The sequence below is a fragment of the Pinus tabuliformis genome, chromosome 4_1, assembly GCF_031772625.1.
Source record: "Pinus tabuliformis cultivar Carrire ecotype Pingquan chromosome 4_1, CPIR1, whole genome shotgun sequence".
NCBI classification, from domain to species: domain Eukaryota; kingdom Viridiplantae; phylum Streptophyta; class Pinopsida; order Pinales; family Pinaceae; genus Pinus; species Pinus tabuliformis.
This window is the reverse complement of record NC_142303.1, coordinates 641,331,040-641,350,080: the sequence shown is the minus strand read 5'-3', so window position 1 is coordinate 641,350,080 and position 19,041 is coordinate 641,331,040. Positions and strand designations below refer to the sequence as shown.

Here is a 19,041-nt window from a genome sequence, read left to right as displayed (position 1 = left end):
ACTAGGTGTTTGGATTTTCTTTCCTCGGGCATCAATTACCAATAATACTGCTTTACTATGCCCTTTGAATTCCTTCAAACTAATTTTTCAAACCAAGCTTATGCAAAATTAAAAAAAGATTTACACACCTTTTTTTCACTTTCTAGGAGCTCGATATTGAAGCTGATGTATCTCTGTAATTTCGGACATCCAGCTCTAAAATTGCGACTTGCAGTAGCCCTCTGTGTCCTCTTTCCAATGCCACTAGTCTGATCGAATTTAGATTCTCCAAGGTAGAGTTATGCATAATCTCCCAAGGTGACCTCATTATAGACCTTTCTAGAAGAGTGAACTTGTATGACGTGCCATGTGTCACTATTTTGACCTTCGGACCTAAAAAATATATACAAGAAACTACAATCTGTCCTCTTTCTATAAATTCTTACAAAATTTCAATCTGATGCTCAAAACAAAAGTTATGACAAATTTCCCCATGTCACCTGTTTGGAATGAAATTCAGGAGTCTACAAAAAGGCCAACTTCCTCAGATCATATCTTCGTAAATATAGCGCGAAAAGCTCTGAAATTCGGACCTGAGGTTCAGAACAATTTCAGCCCAAATCATTTTTTTTAAGCATCTGAAATGTTGCAGAAAAAAGTTATAGCACAAATGCCACGATGACTTGTTTGGAGCAGCGAAACCCTAGAATCCAAAGCTCTAATACCAAATGTTATGGAACCAGCCCACAAAATGATAGAAAAAAGAGATAAATGCCTTAGAATTTAGCCTCTTCGAGGGGGCAACCTCCTTTACATTTAATTAATGAACAATTCTTGCATGATTCAAACGACAGAACCTCCTTTCTATATATAGGAGTCTAGGGGGTCACAATATAACCAAGCCGACCTAACAATAATAATATAAAAGAACAAAAATAACAATAGGGGGATTCTATGGGGCACAGTAGTAACAATATGGGGGGGGGGGGCAATAGGTGCACAACAATACTAGTAAGGGATACAACTACAATAGTAATGGGGGCATCACTAGTATTATAGGGACCTAACAGAGGTGATAAATCATAAACCAATAGTAACATCATAATAAACAGAGATTGTAAGAGGCAGTATGGTCGTGGCAAACAATCTACCTTTTCTCAGTATGTGGGAGAGCTGGTTGCCATCTACTATCTCTGCCTCCTCCAAGTTCATACATGTGAATCAATGTCAAACTTGAGAAAAAAATTATTTTTATAATTGACAACTCCGCGGTAATTCTAAAACCCTCAGGGTCAAGCAATTAAACATTCAAAACATAATATTTTTGTCATACATGTGCTCGAAGGCACTCCTTTCAACTCCCTTTCAAGCTAGGGCACACCTTGTGTCGGAATGAATACAGAAAAGAACCTTAGCCACCACAGAGTAGCACAAAAGGTCCAAGCACCAGTGACAATGAGCCACCCGAGGTTCAAAGGCATGAAATTGATTAGAGGATCAGACTCTAGACTTTTCTCACCGTCAGATTGATGGCAGAAGATCCACAGTGCTGAATCAAACCACTTGGCGGGATATGACACTAGTGCCACGCCTTGGTCATGCTGTTCACCACGTGTTACCACATGCGATAGCCAACCAAGCAAGCCGGGATGTGAATAGAGATATGCATTAATGTCAGAGTACCCCTTTTCTGATTCACCCACCTGAATATTAAAGACTGAAGTGCAGTTATATATGATTGGTGATCCCCTTCGTAATTGTCATTTATTACATTTTATATGTGCGCTTATTATCTATGGACAATTTGTTATAGTCTTTAGATTTATAAGAACAATATATTAATTTAATTTTTTTATATGTGAAATTGTCATTTAGATGTTGCAGTTTACCTCCATACATCTTATCTAAATATTTTAATACCAACTATATATATTAATATAAAACAATTAAAACTAAAATATTTCAATATCAATTATATACATATTATATAAAGCAATCCAAAACAAAAAAAACTAATAATAATTAAATGTTATTCCCAAACAGTAACTCCCCAACAATAACGCGTCTCAATAGCTTAGAAAGAGCCAGGCAGCGTTGGAATTTGTCTGCACCTTTAGTAATGGAATTTATCATTTTAGATTCTTATACTTCCTGTCACAAAACGTAGAATCTTCGTCCACGGTCATATGCAAAATTCAGCCACCGGAAATGTTAGGGTTCATTCTAACCATGGATTTAGGTGGAAGATGGGAGTCATGCTATTACCTTCCTTCTGGGAAGGTCATAGTTTTTGAAATATTAAAGGTAAATGAGATGTGAAGCACAACCATCAAAGTAGCTATCGATCTATTCGTTAGGAGTAAATGCGATCTATTTCATGATTTTAAACACCAAATAAGTTGAGGGGGCTAGCCTGTCATGATAGATGCAATGATTGAGAAAATAAACGACATTTCAGAAATGTGGAGCACGGCCAGAAGAAAATGGCAGGCTAAATATGTTTTTTTTTTAAATTTTTTTTCTAAGAGTAGTTTAATTTTGTTTACAAAATTCTTGTATGATTTTGATAAAAATTTAGCCGAAGTTTTCTGCAATCTATTACAATTATTAAATTTTAGAATTTTAGGTATTTCAATTTTTTTTTATAGCGTTGAATGTATTTCCACGATAAACCAAAAAAAAAAATAGATTCAAAACATTTTTATAGTAAATTAGAAATAAAAAATAAATAATCAGATTTCAACTAAAAAATAACTTTCGGAAGCGAAATTGGGACCTCCATACGCCATTGTGTGTGGGTTATATGTGGATTTTGTTTAAAAGCGTAATTTTTTGAAATAATAAATTTCGCTGGTGTAATCTGCACAGTATTAAGATTTCTAAAGATTTTTTTATTGCCCTAAATTTTATTATGCTCAGAAAAGTACATTTCATTGCAGAAAGGAAAATTCAAAATGCCATCAACTTTTGAGAAACGTTTTTTAACGGTGGAAAATGATTATTAAAAATCCTAACCAACAAAAACGCACGGTCATAAACACTAGACTATTTGGTTTCCAATTCCGAACGCTGGGGCCAGTGAATCCATTGTCTTACATGTCAACTAGAGTGAGAAGTACAATAGTGGGCGGCCAGGCGGGAATCTAAAATTTTCAGACGAAAAGTTGTAAACTTTTGAATGTGGATAAAGTCAGACGCCCAATCAATCAATCAATGAAGTTTCCTGAAAGTGAGAGTGAAGAAAAGTAACATCGGTCCTGCAGTTTTAACCGTCCAATTGAATATCAACGGAAAGTGGCACCCAAGTTGATTAAAATGGAAGTGATAAAAAGTATCAAGGTATTTATAAAATTAAAAATAATTACTTCGCTCTCTCAATAGGGTTGATGAGTAAATTCTGGTTTGGAGAATGTTTTAAAATTATTTGGGTTAATTACTTCGCTCTCTCAATAGGGTTGATGAGTAAATTCTGGTTCGGAGAATGTTTTAAAATTATTTGTGTTTTGTTAAGGGGTTGTTTTAGTAGAAAAGAGGTTGTTTTATGAGAAAATAGGTTAAAGTACAAAGAGACAAATATATTTGGTAAGAGTAATAGTCTGTCTTTTACAGATCAGCAAAGTAATATAGGTAGTGCCATTTTTCTTCAATAACAATGATAATAAATCCACATTAAGTAAGAGTAGCTAATAATAATAATCTCTATTAATTTAACAACTAAATTATAATATTTTTTTTATTTATGAGAAAAAAAAAATCATTAATAAATTATAATAATCTTTCCTAATACTGAGTCTAGATGCTTATTAAACAACTCACTATGATGTATAATATTGTGTGTCCATTATCAAAGTTGAAATTTTGCTCATATCTCAACAAAAAAATTTAACTTCATATTAAATTTGTATTTGAAATAAATCTATACCATTCTTTCAAAAAAATTGAGTTATAATCTAAAAGAGTACAAGTAAAGCGTGTGAGAAAAGTCTGTGATGTGATGGAAACAATCTCAAATCATGGCCGAATTTTCCAGTCATATCTATTTGATAAAGAAGCAGTCATATCTTTTACATATTTGGTCGATTTTTGATATGGCTTTGTGAATGAGGTGGCTGGGTATCCGTTCTCTCACAAGTCTGGAACAGAACAATTGTCGGCGAGAGTCGGGACGAAGTTTTCACGTGTTCAGAAGCGTGATGGTATAATCTTCTAAATTTAATAAGTTGCCCCATCGATGATGTTATTTAGCGTTGCAAGTTGTTCATGGAAGTAAAATGATAACGACAAGCTGTGGGGCCAAATGGCAAAGCGTTTTCATAGGTAAATTTTGAATTTTTTTTTTTCACTTCAAAACGATTAGTTAATCGTATTTATTATTCTTTGTAATATAATTCATAAAACCTCCTCAACTAATAGAATTAGGGGTTGCACCTTGGAATTACTTTTTAAATAGAATTGTACTAAGTTCGAGCTTTTTGAATGTTAATAAAGGATTTTGAGTTATCTACACATGTCTTGTCTTATAGTGAGTTATTCTTTGGGTTTATCATAATTGTTTCTTCATATAATTTATCTTATAGACCGTTATAAAATTAAAAATCTTAATTTAATATCAATTTCATTTTTTTAATTCACTCTGAATTGTAATTTAATTAAGAGACTAAGTTATTGGGTTTTTTGCTTCTACTACTTCCTCTTGAAAGTTAAATTGCATTAGGTTTCTGTTATAAGTTGGTTGTATTATGTTGATCATTGAAAAACAATTTTAATAATTTCTTTTTGTAAATGTTTAAGTATTTTGTCTGAGTATATGATCATTTACATTTCCTTATCTTCTAAAAGTCATGAAACATCAAATTTAAATTACTACGTGGAAACAAAAAACAACCCTTCATAATATTTAAGATCTTTCTAAGTTTTAAAAACGCATGTTTTAATTAACTATTCTCTTGTCATCCACAAAATCAAAAATTCCAAAATATTGCAGATGTTTTGGCATAACCGACTGACCTAGGGTTATCTCAAAGGACAACATCAGATTGGCATCATTGCCGAGGAAATGAAATTTTCTCTGGGACAATGAAATTCCTCTTTCCTTTAAGGTGAATAAAGGTTAGATCATTGGTCAAAATCCTTCACCTAGCGATTCCACTGTGCCAAACTGGCACCTTTTAAGCACACTAGATCCCATTTTGAATTTGACATAGTTAGTCCTCTGTTAGATCTAGAAAGACTTGTGAGAAAGACCAGTTCCAAAAGAAGACATCAACCATCTTCTTGCACTTCAACCTTGCAGTCTAAAGATATAATACAATTTGATCCTTATAGTAACATTCCATCCAATCCATACTACACTCACTTATCACCTAGGGTTGCAGAACTCTTAGATAGGGGAGTTGATTTCAAATCAACTTTCCTTATTCATTCACTTGAATCTCATCCAAAACCCCCACTTCCACCAGGGTCACCTAAATCTGAGTTTGATCTAGGTGTTTATTTACCTGAATACAAACCTATAGACTTTATATCCCCCACTACTTATTCAGTCCATTCCACTTCTAAAAAACCTAAATCTTCTGCCTCTAACCAAATTGAAGGGACCTTTGCTATATTTTCTAATCCAATTTTTGAAACGAAGGAGGATATTTATTCCAAGGTCCACAAGTTGGTTATTAAGATTCCTTTGAAATCATTGAGGACATCTCCACCTTCTTTATCTCCTCCTAATTCACCTCCATGTAGTAGTTCATCCTCTCTATCATCACCTACATCTTCATCATCATCATCTTCATCATCCACTCATACACCCCATACGCCTCACATTATCATGGATTTTTAGCCTATTGTGCAGGCAAAGTATTTTGCACTAGTCCTTCCTCATAATTTGGGTAATTTTCCTCATGGTGACCTTAAATATTTACCCAGATTCAATGGAGAAATAGGGCACTCAACTGAAGATCACATTTTAGCCTTCCTAGACTTTACTGAAAATATGAACATAGAAGAAGAAAATGTCTACATGAGACTTTTTGTACAATCTTTAGAGGGAAATTTCAGAGTCTGGTTTAGACAACTTGCTGCTAATTCTATTAGCAATTGGAATGAACTCATCTCCATCTTTAAAAACCAATCGGGGGTAAATAAATATCGTATCTATTTTCTCACTGAATTTGAAGAACTGAAGAGGAATTCTGGTGAACCGGTTGCCAAATTTATTAAAGATTTAATAAACTATACCACAAAATGCTTGCTGACAGCAAAACACCAGTAGTAGCTGCAAAAGTCAGATTTTCCAAAGCATTTGGTGATGACTTTGGGGTTATGGGGAGGGAAAGAGATTCTAATACATTAAAGGACATGCAAACAAATGCAATTGAGGTAGAAACTAATAGGTCAACTTCTGGTAAAATCAAAGCTAAAGAAGTGAAAGAGCAAAGAAATTTAAAAGCTAAACTTGATCAATCATCCTCTTCTAAATCCAAACATGAAGATCAAAAAATTGATGAAATCACATCTTTACTCAGAAATTTGTCTAATAGGGATCTCCAAAATTGAAAAATAACCCAGAGCTTCTCAGCAAGTTGCTGTCAGACCTCAAAATTGAAATCAAAATCAACAGTGAAGAGCTCCTCAACTTCAAATTCTTCAAGGATAATATTCAAACATTCAACCCCCTTTGTTGATTGATGATCAACAACCAGAAGATACAATCCCTGTAATTACTGAAGATATCAATATTGTTGATTCTTCACTAGTACAAATGGCCATTGTCCCTTCATCTTCATCTCAATCTTTGGAACAAGAACAAGAAGATACTCAACTCTCCAAATATCAAGCTTTCTCTGAATTCCTTATTGTAGAGTTAAATAAAATATATGATTTCAGACCAAGATTAGGCCTTGGTATACCTGCTAAGGTTGCTACCATCATCGAACCTACAATAATGTCTATTCAGACCCAAACCCCAACACCTAGAACTACAGATTCCTCAACTAAAACTCTTCCACCTAATAAAACTATTTTGTGAGCTTTCCATATTGAAAGAGAGTTGGAAAGAGTCAAGATTCCCATTCCTCTCGCTGAACTTTCTAAGAATCTTGGTTACAAAAACCAAGTGTCAAAATGGATCCAGTCTTCTAGTGTTGATGTTGAAGGAGATGTTATTAGTTTGCAGGATGAAAAAGCTTCTATGGTTTTTGGTCCTAGTTCTGACATAATTGATGAGATTGTTCGACCATTCTATGTGACTATGAAAGCTCATGATTATTTGTTATATAACTGTATGCTTAATTATGGTGCATTACACAACCTTATGCCTAAGGTAATTATGGACCAGTTGCAGTTACAAGTCACACGATCTTATCATGACCTTTACACATTCGATTGAAAGAAAGTATCCTTCTTAAGATTGATTAAAGACCTAGTTGTCACCTTAGCTCAAAATTCATGTTAAAAGTATAGTCATAGACATTATTGTCACTCACATCCCACCTAAATTTTGCATGCTTCTTTCTAGATCATGTTGTGCCAAAGTTGGAGAATCTCTATAAATGGACATGTCTTATGCAACTATTCTATTTTTTGGTGGTGAACAATTGAGGTTATATAGGGAAGTTAGATTCCTTCACACTCTTTGTAGAGCTGATCAAGAAAGGAATTCCCCTATTTATGTTGTTGATCAAGACTTCAGCTATTTTCAATTATCCTCACAAAATGCATCAAACTCTCAACTTGCTATTCAAAATATTGTTTCCAAACTAGAAATTGAAATCAGATATTTGGAAACTTTACTTTGATGGTTCTTGCTCAAAGGATGGAGCAGGAGTAAGAATTATTTTAATATCGGAAAATAAAGAGAATATTACTTAGTCATGTAAACTAGAATTTGAAGTAACTAATAACGTGGATGAGTATGAATATTTTCTGCTTGGTCTTCAGATGGCTAAAGAATTAAAGGTGCAAAACGTGGCCGTGTTTTCATATTCTGAAATTATTGTACAACAAATTAGAAAGCTTTGTCAAACCAAACACCTAAGACTAAGATCCTATAGGAATGAATTTTGGGATGTCATTGAACAATTTTTATTCGGTTCCATCATTACTGCAATTCCTAGAGATCGAAACATGCATACAAATTCACTTGTTGTTTTAGCCAGTTCTTTTAAAAATCCTCAGCCAACACTATTAGAATAACAGACCCAAGTTAAATATATACCATCAATACCTGAAAATTTAAAATATTAGCAGGTTTTTGAAGATGATGAGAAGCTAAAATCGTTTCTCCAAGTCATTGAAGAATTTTTAAACATGCAGATTGAGGAAGAATGGGAAGAGGTCCATGAGACAATTCACCAAAATTGTGATAAACCACTTGAGTAAAAAATTCTTGATCATGAAATCATACAACTGTCCAATAATTTTATTCCTAAAGGATTGATTCCATTAGAGAAATTTTTTGTTGATAATGATGTGTTTAAGAAACCTATGTCTGAAACACATGATGAAGAAATTGAAGAGTGTAATATTGGGACAACAGAGGATGTTATAGATGTCAAGCTATCATCAACCCTACCTTTGGATGTAAAAGATAAATATCTGAATCTTCTTAAAAGCTATAAATATGTGTTTTCTTGGTCTTATAGTGAATTAACAACCTATGACACAACTTTGATTGAACATAAAATTCACTTAAAACCAAATGCAAAACCCTTTCTGCAAAAAATTGGGAAGAATCAATCCCATATTACTCCCAACTATTGAGAAATAACTAAATAAGCTATTTGATGCTCACATTATTCTACCTCCAAGGTATTCAAATTGGGTAGCTAACTTAGTTCCAGTCATTAAAAGATAATTATCCCTTACCCAAAATGGATCATTTACTTCAAAAGGTTTCAGGATCTACTAGGATATCTATGCTTGATGGTTTTTTGGGTTATAACCAAATCATGGTCAACAAAGCAGATCAAGATAAAACTACATTTGTCACTCCCTAGGGTACATTTAGGTATGCCTGGATGCCATTTGGATTAACCCATGCTGGGGCCACTTTTCAAAGAGCCATGGACCTAGCATTTATGGGTAAAAATTTTGAATTCATTGTTATATATTTAGATTATTTAAATGTCTTTTCTGATTTTGATGAAAATCATTTAAAGCACTTGAGCAAGGTTTTTGATAGATGTAGGAAATTTTCTATCTCCCTTAATCCTAAGAAATCCATATTTGTTGTCAAGGAAGGGAAATTACTAGGGCATATTATCTCAAAGGATGGAGTCATAATTGACCCAAAAAGAGTATCAACCATTCAAACATTGTCTCTACCATGAAATAAGAAGGAAATACAAATTTTCCTTGGAAAAATTAATTTCCTTAGAAGAATTATTCCTAATTATGTAGAGATATTAAAGGATATAAATGACATGCTTAAGAAAAATAACAAAGTAAAATGGATAGTTTCTTCTAGGTTTGTTTTTGACCACATAAAAAAAGCTATTTCTAAAACCCCTACATTAGCTAGTCCTGATTATTATCTACCTTTTAGTATATTATCTTTTGCATCCAAAACCACTTTATCTAATGTACTCCTACATAAAAACATTAATGATGATGATAATCCCATTGTATTCTTTTCCAAAGTCATGGAGAAACAAGCCTATGCATATGTCCCTAGTCATGCTGTGAAGACTATTTTAACTCAGCCAGATACTGATGGGAAAAGGGGGATATGGATTGCCAAAATCCATGAATTTCACCTTGACATCAAAATCACAAAGCTTATAAAGGGCCAATGTTTATCCAAACTATTGGCTGAATCTAATTGCAAAATACTGGGAATTAATTTGGTTGCTGAAATGTCACCTCGGAAGAATCCACAAGAACCTTCCTTCATATTAAAGGAGAATCCACAAGAACCTTCCTTCATATTAAAGGAGAACCCACAATAACCTCCTCCTCATATAGAAGGAGAGAATCCACAAGAACCTCTTCCTTATATAGAAGTAGAGAATCCACAAGAACCTCTTCCTTCAGGTGAGAGTATTCTTGTTCATATAGATAATAAATATCTACTTTCTTATTGGTATTCTGATATTGTTCAATTCCTCAAAGATTTTTAATGTCCAACTGATATTAGTTTGAAACAATGCAAAGCTTTCAAACTGAAATCAGTTAAATACTACATCATCAATGCAAACCTATATTGGAAAGATCCTTTAAACATCCTTCTTCTCTGTGTAATTGAAAATAAAATATAAGGAATAATAGATCAGTTCCATGCAGGGTTTTGTGGTGGAAATTATGCTTGAAGAGAAACAGCCTACAAGATTTTGAAGGTAGGTTTTTGTTGGCCTTCACTTTTCAAAGAAGTTGCATCAAGGGTAAAAAGTTGTGTGCCATGACAAATTTTTGTAGGAAAACAAAGTTATCATCACCTCCTTTAGTTCCAGTGTCATTTCAAGCTCCTTTCCTACAATGGGGGATAAACTTCATTGGGGAAATCCATCCTCCATCAAGAAACCAACAAAGATGGATTTTAACCGGTTCTAATTACTTTACCAAGTGGGTAGAAGTCATACCTATAAAGAATGCTATTGATAGTATTGTAATTAACTTTCTTGAGGAAAATATTTTATCAAGGTTTGGATGTCCTCAACAAATTGTAACAGATAATGCAGCAGCTTTCAGCAGTATAACAATGATTGAATTTTGTCAAAAATATTCAATTTTAATTGCATCATTCTTCACCTTATTATCGACAGGGTAATGGGTTGGCATAATCTTTCAACAAGAGCTTAGTTAAGGTTATAAAGAAGAATCTTAAAGATCAAAAAAGGAGTTGGGAAGCACATTTTATCCATGATATTTGGGAAAACAGGGTTTCCCCTAAAAGGTCAATAAGCAAGTCTCATTTTCAATTAGTTTATGGTAAGGAAGCTAGTTCTCCCACTCATTTAGCTTTACCTGTAATGAAATTTCTTCAAGAATCTTATGAGGGAAAGGATGATTTTTCAAGGAGAATTAATAAAATCATTGAGCTAAATAAAGATAGGGATGAAATTCAGTATTAGCTGAAGAAGTATCAAAACAAAATGAAGGACCTTTTTGACAGAAAGGAAAGAGAAAGAAATTTCAAAAAGGATGATCTTGTGCTCAGATGGGATTCAAGAAGAGAAGATAAAGGCAAGCATCAGAAATTTGAGAATCTCTAGTTTGGCCCATTCAGCATTGCAAAAGTCAAAGGAATCAACACATTTATATTGAAGAATCTAGAAGGAGAGTATTCATCATTACTAGTCAATGGGAAATACTTGAAACACTACATTTAGTATTTTTTTATCATTTCATCCACCGTATGTAAATATGCAAAGAGTTTAATTTCAAATCTGCATGTGAGTAAATTTTAAAACAAAGACTCCATAGCCCGAGGTGAAGGCACCTGGATCTACTTGTTCTCTACATCCCACAGGGGGAAGCAATCCCCAGATGGAGCCGATGTTGTAACATATCTGGTTTTGATAAGATATTATATTAGATATATGAATTTGGAAAATGTTAAGGTAGGATGTGGACGCAAAAGAAAAAAATAAGTGTTTTAAAAATGTTAAGAAAAATTGATTATGATAGGCATCCAAATTAAAAGAAAAAATGTTAGGTGTTAGTTTCTTTAAAAAAATAAGCCAGAACAAAATGTTAGGCAATCTAAAAGAGAAAGAAACTCCATTTAAAAAATTTTTGGAATACATAAGGTTTCTATCTCAAAAGCACCATCATCATGCTGATCCTATGTTGCATGTGCAGAAGAATTATCAAAGCAGGTAATGTTACCATTCTTACACTAAAAATCCCCTTCCTTCATTATAATCCCCCACACATTTGTTTCCCTAATTCCCTTCTTCATTAGACACTCCCCTCATACTTTTATCCTAAGTTTTATTTCCCAATAATTTATTCCCAACACATTATGTTTCATTCACTACCTCCTTGCCATATAACTTTCATAAGTTATATTGCCAACACATTATATTTTTACCTCATATATCCCGTCATGTGAAAATTGGATTAAAAGTTTTAATGTGGTTTTAGTCCCCGCCATTAAAAGATGACTATTTTTCTTCTCATCCCCGACCGATAAAACTAATCCAACACTCCTTATATGCTTTAGGACCCCCTCCGTCGTCCGACCTTTAATAGTAGGGGGGTCCGAAATAAGTTGTATTACCATACCACCTACCTGCTATGTGTCACCATCGTAGGATTTCAGACCCCACTCCATCAAATCTATAAACAACCTCACCCCCCTCCAAAAGATGGTTCTCCAAAACAACTTACCATTGACTGCTGATTACTCCGCCATCCCATCGCTGCCACGTAGCCTCTCATCAATGAATTAAATCACCTCCCTACATATTGTTGTTATTCATTTATTACAATTGCCAGCTAACCCCGGGCCATCAATGATTGAAAATAAGATTGTTATAAACTTATTTCAAACCCTCCTCCAATTTCTTGTTTTCATACCACAATCTATAGAGCTAGAATTACTGTCAATTTTCGGTCACAGGTACTCCATTGATTCTCAAAGCTAGATCATATGTCCGAGTAGTGTCCAAATTCACAAGTAAACTTCCTCTCTTCATATATTGATCAGAAAACCTTCTTTCAATTATAAAACTCAATTCTTCTGTTTATAATTTAAAATCCACTGTCAAATTTATGTCAGTAGGCTTCCGAAATAGAAGAAACAATAGCAATATGTTAACCCTATCATTTTTCCCTTTGTTGACATTCACCATATTTCTTTAGCCTATAGAGACTATATGATTCATGAAACCAATTATGAGATTGATATTTTTGAATTATAATATTGGCTAGAAGATAAATATGTCGACCAAACTGATGAACTTCAACTATGGAAATCAAACCTCCCCTATTACATATTTCCTTTGATCTTCAGTGCTCCAAACTTTATGAGAAGATTTCAAGCTTCGTATCTCCTAGATCAAAGAGCCATTTTCAACCCTCAGGGACAAACTCTATTTTTTTTTCCAAAGGAAAAAGCGAAACTTTTTATTAAGATTTATAAAAAGTTTACATTGTAAATGCTGAGCATCATTGATCCGACAGAGGGGATACCGAGAACTGTTTTACAACAAAAACACGCTGACTTGAACCTCAGCTGTTCTAAGTATGCTGCTGATTCTAAACTGAAACCTCTGAAAAGAGGTGCCATTCAAAAACTGTAAAGGCACGGGACTGTTTGCACAAATATTATAACAGAAAAAATTAAACGCAGCATGCCTGGCCTCCTCAGCGTAGAGGAAAACGGCCCGACACCTGGTATGGAGGAAAAATATGCAGTCCTACCAAAAGTTGTTTTGTTTATATGGAGACACAAAAAATGGAGCCGAGTAATGAAACAAAAACAGCTCGAGATTCAGGGAGGCTGATGGTATGGCGGCTGTAGCGATCTTCTAGTTTGACCTTGTTCTTCTTCTACGATCACCCAACTGCCCAAATCCTATTGTAGTCCATCTTTAGATAGTTGGTCTGCTGATTCATTCCTTTCCCTGAAGATGTGGCGAAGAGAGAAGCTGTTAAAATATGATTTTAATCTCTGAACTTCTTCCAAGATTTGTTTTAGAAGTTGGTTCCTGCACGTACTTTGTCCATTTACCCATCTGATCACTATTTGGGAGTCTCCAAAAATTTGAATTGAGAGGATACGCCTTTGAATGAGCCAACAGATGAGGAGTTTCAAAGCCATAAGTTCAGCATAGTTGTTTGAGCCAGCTCCAAGTCCCACCGATGCTTTTAGAACAGATAAAGGGGATTCATTGATGACTAAACCTGCTCCGGCTTTATTATTCTGAGATGCGCCATCGAAGAAGGCCCAGGGGATTCCTTCTATGATCTGCATTTCTGGAATGATTCTTTGGGCCTGGGCTTCCTTAGGCTCGGGGATACTAGAGTAGATGGCAGTACTCTGGCTTGCGGTGATTGATATAGGAGTATCCTTATCCTGGAAGGTACTTCTGTTCCTACTTATCCAAATACCCCAACTGATGATGAGGGGGAGGTTGCACAGGTTCCCATTGGGATGGGAGTCCCACCATTTTTGCCAAGCATCTTGCACAGTGTTTCCGTCCCATTCTAACTTTTTGTTCATGAGGTTCCCTACCTCACCCCAGATTTTAATGGCTTCTGAACATTTTAAAAAGAGGTGGTTTATTGTCTCAGCTTCTGATTTACACAGTGTGCACCTCCCAGGCCCGGACATGAATCTTGTCTGCAAGTAGTCCCATGTTGGAATTCTGCTTTTAAGAATACACCAGAACAGGATTTTTGACTTTGGGGGGCTCTTAAGTTTCCATAGATGTTTTGACCACCACTCAGAATTCTCCCATCCTTTCCTTGACATAAGGAAACTATACCCACTCTTTGGAGCATATTCCCCAGTGTCTGCATGGGTCCAAATTAACTCATCCTGTCTATCATTCAACCGGACATTTGTTCTAGAGAGATCTTGAGTAAAAGTACTCCATTCGATCCACCATCTTTGCTCCAGATCCAACTCTTCACCATTCTTCCACGCTTGACCCCAGAAGGATGAAGATCCCGGATTTGCCACTTGACTAAGATAGAGAAAACCTTTATCCTCTAACTGCTGAATCAGTTCAGGGTTAAGGGCAAACCTTTCTGAACAGCCAACCCAAGGGTCCTTCCCTATCTTAACCTTTTCTCCATTCCCGATTTTCCAAGCTAGGCCTTGTTCAATTACTTTAAAAGACTCCAGAGTTGCTTTCCAAATTACCGACACATTCTTATGGCTCTTGACTGGGTTCCTGATCCAGACTTCCAAAGGAATAGGGTCTATATATTTCCTTTTAACTGTTCTGGTCCAGAGGTTTCCCATTTTAATGAGGCGCCACCCTGATTTTGCCGACAAAGAAAGTTTGAAATCGGGTAAATTTTTTATCCCCCAGCCGCCCCAGTCTTTTGGTCTCGCCACTATCTCCCATGCAACCCATGGGAGAACCGAGGATTCTTTGGATCCTGCCCACAAGAATCTGCTACAGATCCTTCGAATTTTCTCCAGCACACCTTTTGGGACCCAAGTTAAAGCTGCCCAATATACTGGAATGGCTAGTAACACTGATTTGATCAGAGTCAATCTCCCTGCTCTGGAGAGCCATTTGAAGCTCCAGTGTCTGATTCTGGCTTCAATTTTTGCAATTAGCCAAGACCAGTCCTCCTTCCTATAGTTGTTTGGCTTCAGCCAGAAGCCCAGGTACTTGAAAGGGGATGCCATATGGCACATTTCAAAAGGAAAGTACAAGCTGAAATGTTCCTTTTCCTGTCTACTTAGCCCTTCCATGATGATTTGTGATTTCCTGGGGTTTATCTGCATTCCGGTAGCTTTCAAAAAGAGGTCAAAGATATTTTTAAGCTCCTTTAAATCATTTGTGGATCCACTAGTAAAAACCAGAATATCGTCTACAAAGAGAAGATGGGATATGAAAAGGTTTACTGCTACCTCAATACCTTTTATCTTACCTTCCCTTCTGCTTTTGTGAATCAGCTGGCTTAGACCTTCAGCTACCAAAAGGAACAGCAGAGGGGATAAGGGGCAGCCTTGCCTCAGTCCTTTTTGTCCTTTGAAGAAAGGGGTAGCAGCGCCATTTATGAGTAATGCATAACTGACATCCGTGATGCACCCCATAACCCATCTGATGAAGTCCACTTTGAATCCTAGGTGCGTTAGGAGCAAGCGAATATAAGTCCAGTTTATCCGGTCATAGGCCTTAGATAAATCAATTTTTATTACAGCTCCCTTCTTGTTTTTCATCTTTACACTATGAAGGACCTCCTGCGCCACTCCTATTGCTTCATGAATTTGTCTCCCATTCAGGAACCCAAATTGTTCAGGAGATATATGCCTTGATAGAATTGGTTTGATCCTGAGAGCTATCACTTTTGCAATAATTTTATAAATACTGTTACAAAGGGAGATTGGTCTGAAGTCCTCAAAAGATTCTGGCGCTTCCTTTTTTGGAATTAGAGCAATAAAAGTTGTATTAAAAGGACTATAAATTTCTCCCTTTTGTCTTGATTCCTCCACAACATCTGTTATTTCGTCTCCTATCTGCTCAAAGAAGTGTAAGAAAAGCTCTACCGACCAACCGTCCAGCCCCGGGCTTTTTTCTTTTGCCATGGATTTTATGACACTTTCAACTTCTTCCTTCGTTACCGGCTCCATTAGAGAATCTGCATCTTCCTCCTCCACATAGCTGTGAAAACATTGCGATGTTTGGATGACTTCTGCTATAGTGATCTCTCCATTATCTTTAAATAAAGATTGGAAGTGGTTTACCCCGAGGGATGATAGCGCTTCAAAAGTCTTAGCCTCTCTACCATCTTCCGACTTTAAATGCCAGATGGTGTTTGCACTCTTCCTTCCTTTTGCATAATTATGGAAAAACCTGGTGTTATCATCCCCTGCTTTGAGCCAGATTGCCCTGCTCTTGAGCCTCCATTCTTCCTCTCTTGCCAGCAGAATTTGATTCTTCTGCTTTTCCAGTGCAACAATTTTCTCTTTTGATTCCTGGGTCGCATATCCATCTGCCTCTATGCATTCTAGAGATTGGAGTTCCTCTGATATCTTAGATAGGTCTTCGTTCTGCTTAAGTTTCCTATCCTTAGCCCACGAAATAGTTTCCTTTTTCAGTCTTTTAAGGTTTTCCATAAGAAGAAAACCTTTATTCTCTTGAGATCCTCTGGCTGTATGTGTCCATGTTTCTTGGAACAGATTAGTGTAGGATTCTTCTTGAAGCCAAGTGGCATTGAATTTGAATGGAGCTGGAGGTTTTGAGGGGCCTTTGGATAGCTCAAGATAAATCGGAAAATGATCCGAAGGGCCCCCTTCTTCTACCCATTGCCTGAATAAAGGAATTGCATATGATAAAGCCTCATTTATTGGGAAACGATCTAATCTCTTCGCCACTCTGGCAGCTCCTACTCTTCTGTTCCTCCACGTTGGTTTCAACTTGATGAGATTTGCTTCAATAAGATTATTTGAGGCTAAAAGATCCGTAAAAAATTCTGATTGCGGATCCTCTCTTGCAGCAGGGCCCCAAGCTTCCGCTCTTCCGAGAGAGAAATTTAGATCTCCTCCCATCACCAGGAGGTTATTCTTCATAAACGATGATCCCATCAACTTGTTCCAGAATGGAATCCTTCCTTGGCACGGCCCATAAATATTGATGATTGTTAAAGGAGATTCAAATTCAGTGGACTGGCATTCAATCCCCAACACCTGCTTCATTCCCCACCTGTTCCATATCCTAATTTTACTTTCTCTGATTCCCACAGCCAAGCCTCCAGAGTGGCCGTCGGAGTCCATTGCTATAAAGGACCATCCAGGAAGGAGAGCATTAAGCATTGATTCCATGTCTTCCCCTTTCCCCAAAGTCTCCTGAAGAAGGAAAACGTCAGCTTTGGAGTTCAACACTAGCTCCCTAAGGGCCAGTTTTTTGGGTTTACTGGCTAAACCCCTACAGTTCCAGGATGTAATGATCATTTAGAAACAGGTGTGGGGCTTTGCACTGCTCTAAGTGCCCCGGTTATGGAGAGTTGTTTCCCGTCTGCCACATCAAAGATAGCCTGGACTTTGGCTTCATAGAGCTTAGATTTCCTACCCCTTTTTTTCCTTGGCAGGCTCTGAGATGAGGCTGGGTCAATGCCCCCTACGGCAATCGAGGATACAGGCTTGCTTACTAGGGAGCGGAGGTTGTAGGGGCATAGGGGTTGCTGATCCGGGGCAGAAGAGGTAAAGGCGCACCCTTCATAATTCGGATCCAGGGATGGGATAGCTGCCAATAAGTTTTTATTTGAGTTTTGCAGATTCCCTTCTTCCAACGTAACAGTTTTAGCATTTTGATCAGTGGGTGAAACATCAGATGAACATTTAACCATAAATTTGTCTTTATTTTCAACATAAGGAAGAGGAGAATCTGGATTTATACCCTTTTGTTCCTCTGCAGGCCTTGGGTCTGCAGATGATGGTGCACCTTCAGCAGCCTTCATAGCTACCTCTGGTTCCGGATCGGCGAGAAAACTTTCCTTTGGTGGTGCCTGTGTTCTAGCTTCCTGACCTTGGCTCCCCTGTAGCATGTCTTTATCCATATGTTCATCCTCCTGCACTACTGGGAACTCCTTGTTTGGCTGGAAATGAGGGCGACTGAAGGTCCTTTCCACCCACTCCCTAGTTCTCTGAAACCTTCTCCTGCTTCTTCCTAGAGGGCATTCCTTTGCCAAGTGCCCATACACGTGGCATCTGTGACAGCGAAACGGCAGATATTCGTAGTCCAAAATTTGATCAAAAACATAGTCCTTATACTGGAGGATGATTTTCTCTGCCAATCCTCCACTTGGCTTGAGGTTAACCAGGATCCGAGCCATTGCCCTGTTGTGGGTTTCCAGGAAAGACATATCAGCCTCCAAATAAGTTCCTAGCCGGTTCCTGATCGCCTTAAACACTGATTCGACCCATAGAAACGATGGCAGCCCTGGTGCTCTTACCCATACCGGGAAGACATCAGCCTTTTCATGGTCTGCATCAAACATGGGGCTCCAGTTTTTGAAAAGTACCGGAATGTTTTCAATCGACCAATATCTCTTCAAAACCCAATCTGCTGCTTCTTTATTATCGAACCTGACTGAGAACCATCCTTTAGCCAAAGTCATAGCCTTAAAGTTCTTAGTTGAATCCGAATGCCAGTTCAGCTTCCCCCAGGCTTGAATGAACTCGGAAGAGAATTTCTTCCCTCTAGCTCTGCCTACCAGGGTACATTCAGCAACCTCCAAAACTTCTTCAATCTGGATGTCCATCCCAAGCACCAGATTCCCTTCTACCCCTTGGGATTTGATCAATCTCTGCTTTTTCCTCTGCCCTTCTGAAACTTTGGTTCCTCTAGATGTATTCCTTCGGGCTTTGTCTGTCTGCAATCCTTTATGTAGATCTGAACCAGCGATCAGAGGAGAGATTTCGGCCTCCGGTCTAATCTC

The 19,041-nt window shown here is 36.8% G+C and overlaps 1 protein-coding gene across 1 annotated transcript; it reads right to left on the bottom strand.

The window, feature by feature from the left end:
- Window positions 1–13,176: 13,176 nt before the first annotated feature.
- Window positions 13,177–17,377, bottom strand: LOC149177685 (uncharacterized). The gene is made up of 3 exons (XM_089421838.1): window positions 16,493–17,377; window positions 13,652–16,255; window positions 13,177–13,230 (listed from the first exon to the last, which is right to left on the bottom strand). Exons 1-3 carry the CDS (start codon window positions 17,375–17,377, stop codon window positions 13,177–13,179), a joined length of 3,543 nt encoding a protein of 1,180 aa, XP_089277964.1.
- Window positions 17,378–19,041: the final 1,664 nt, after the last annotated feature.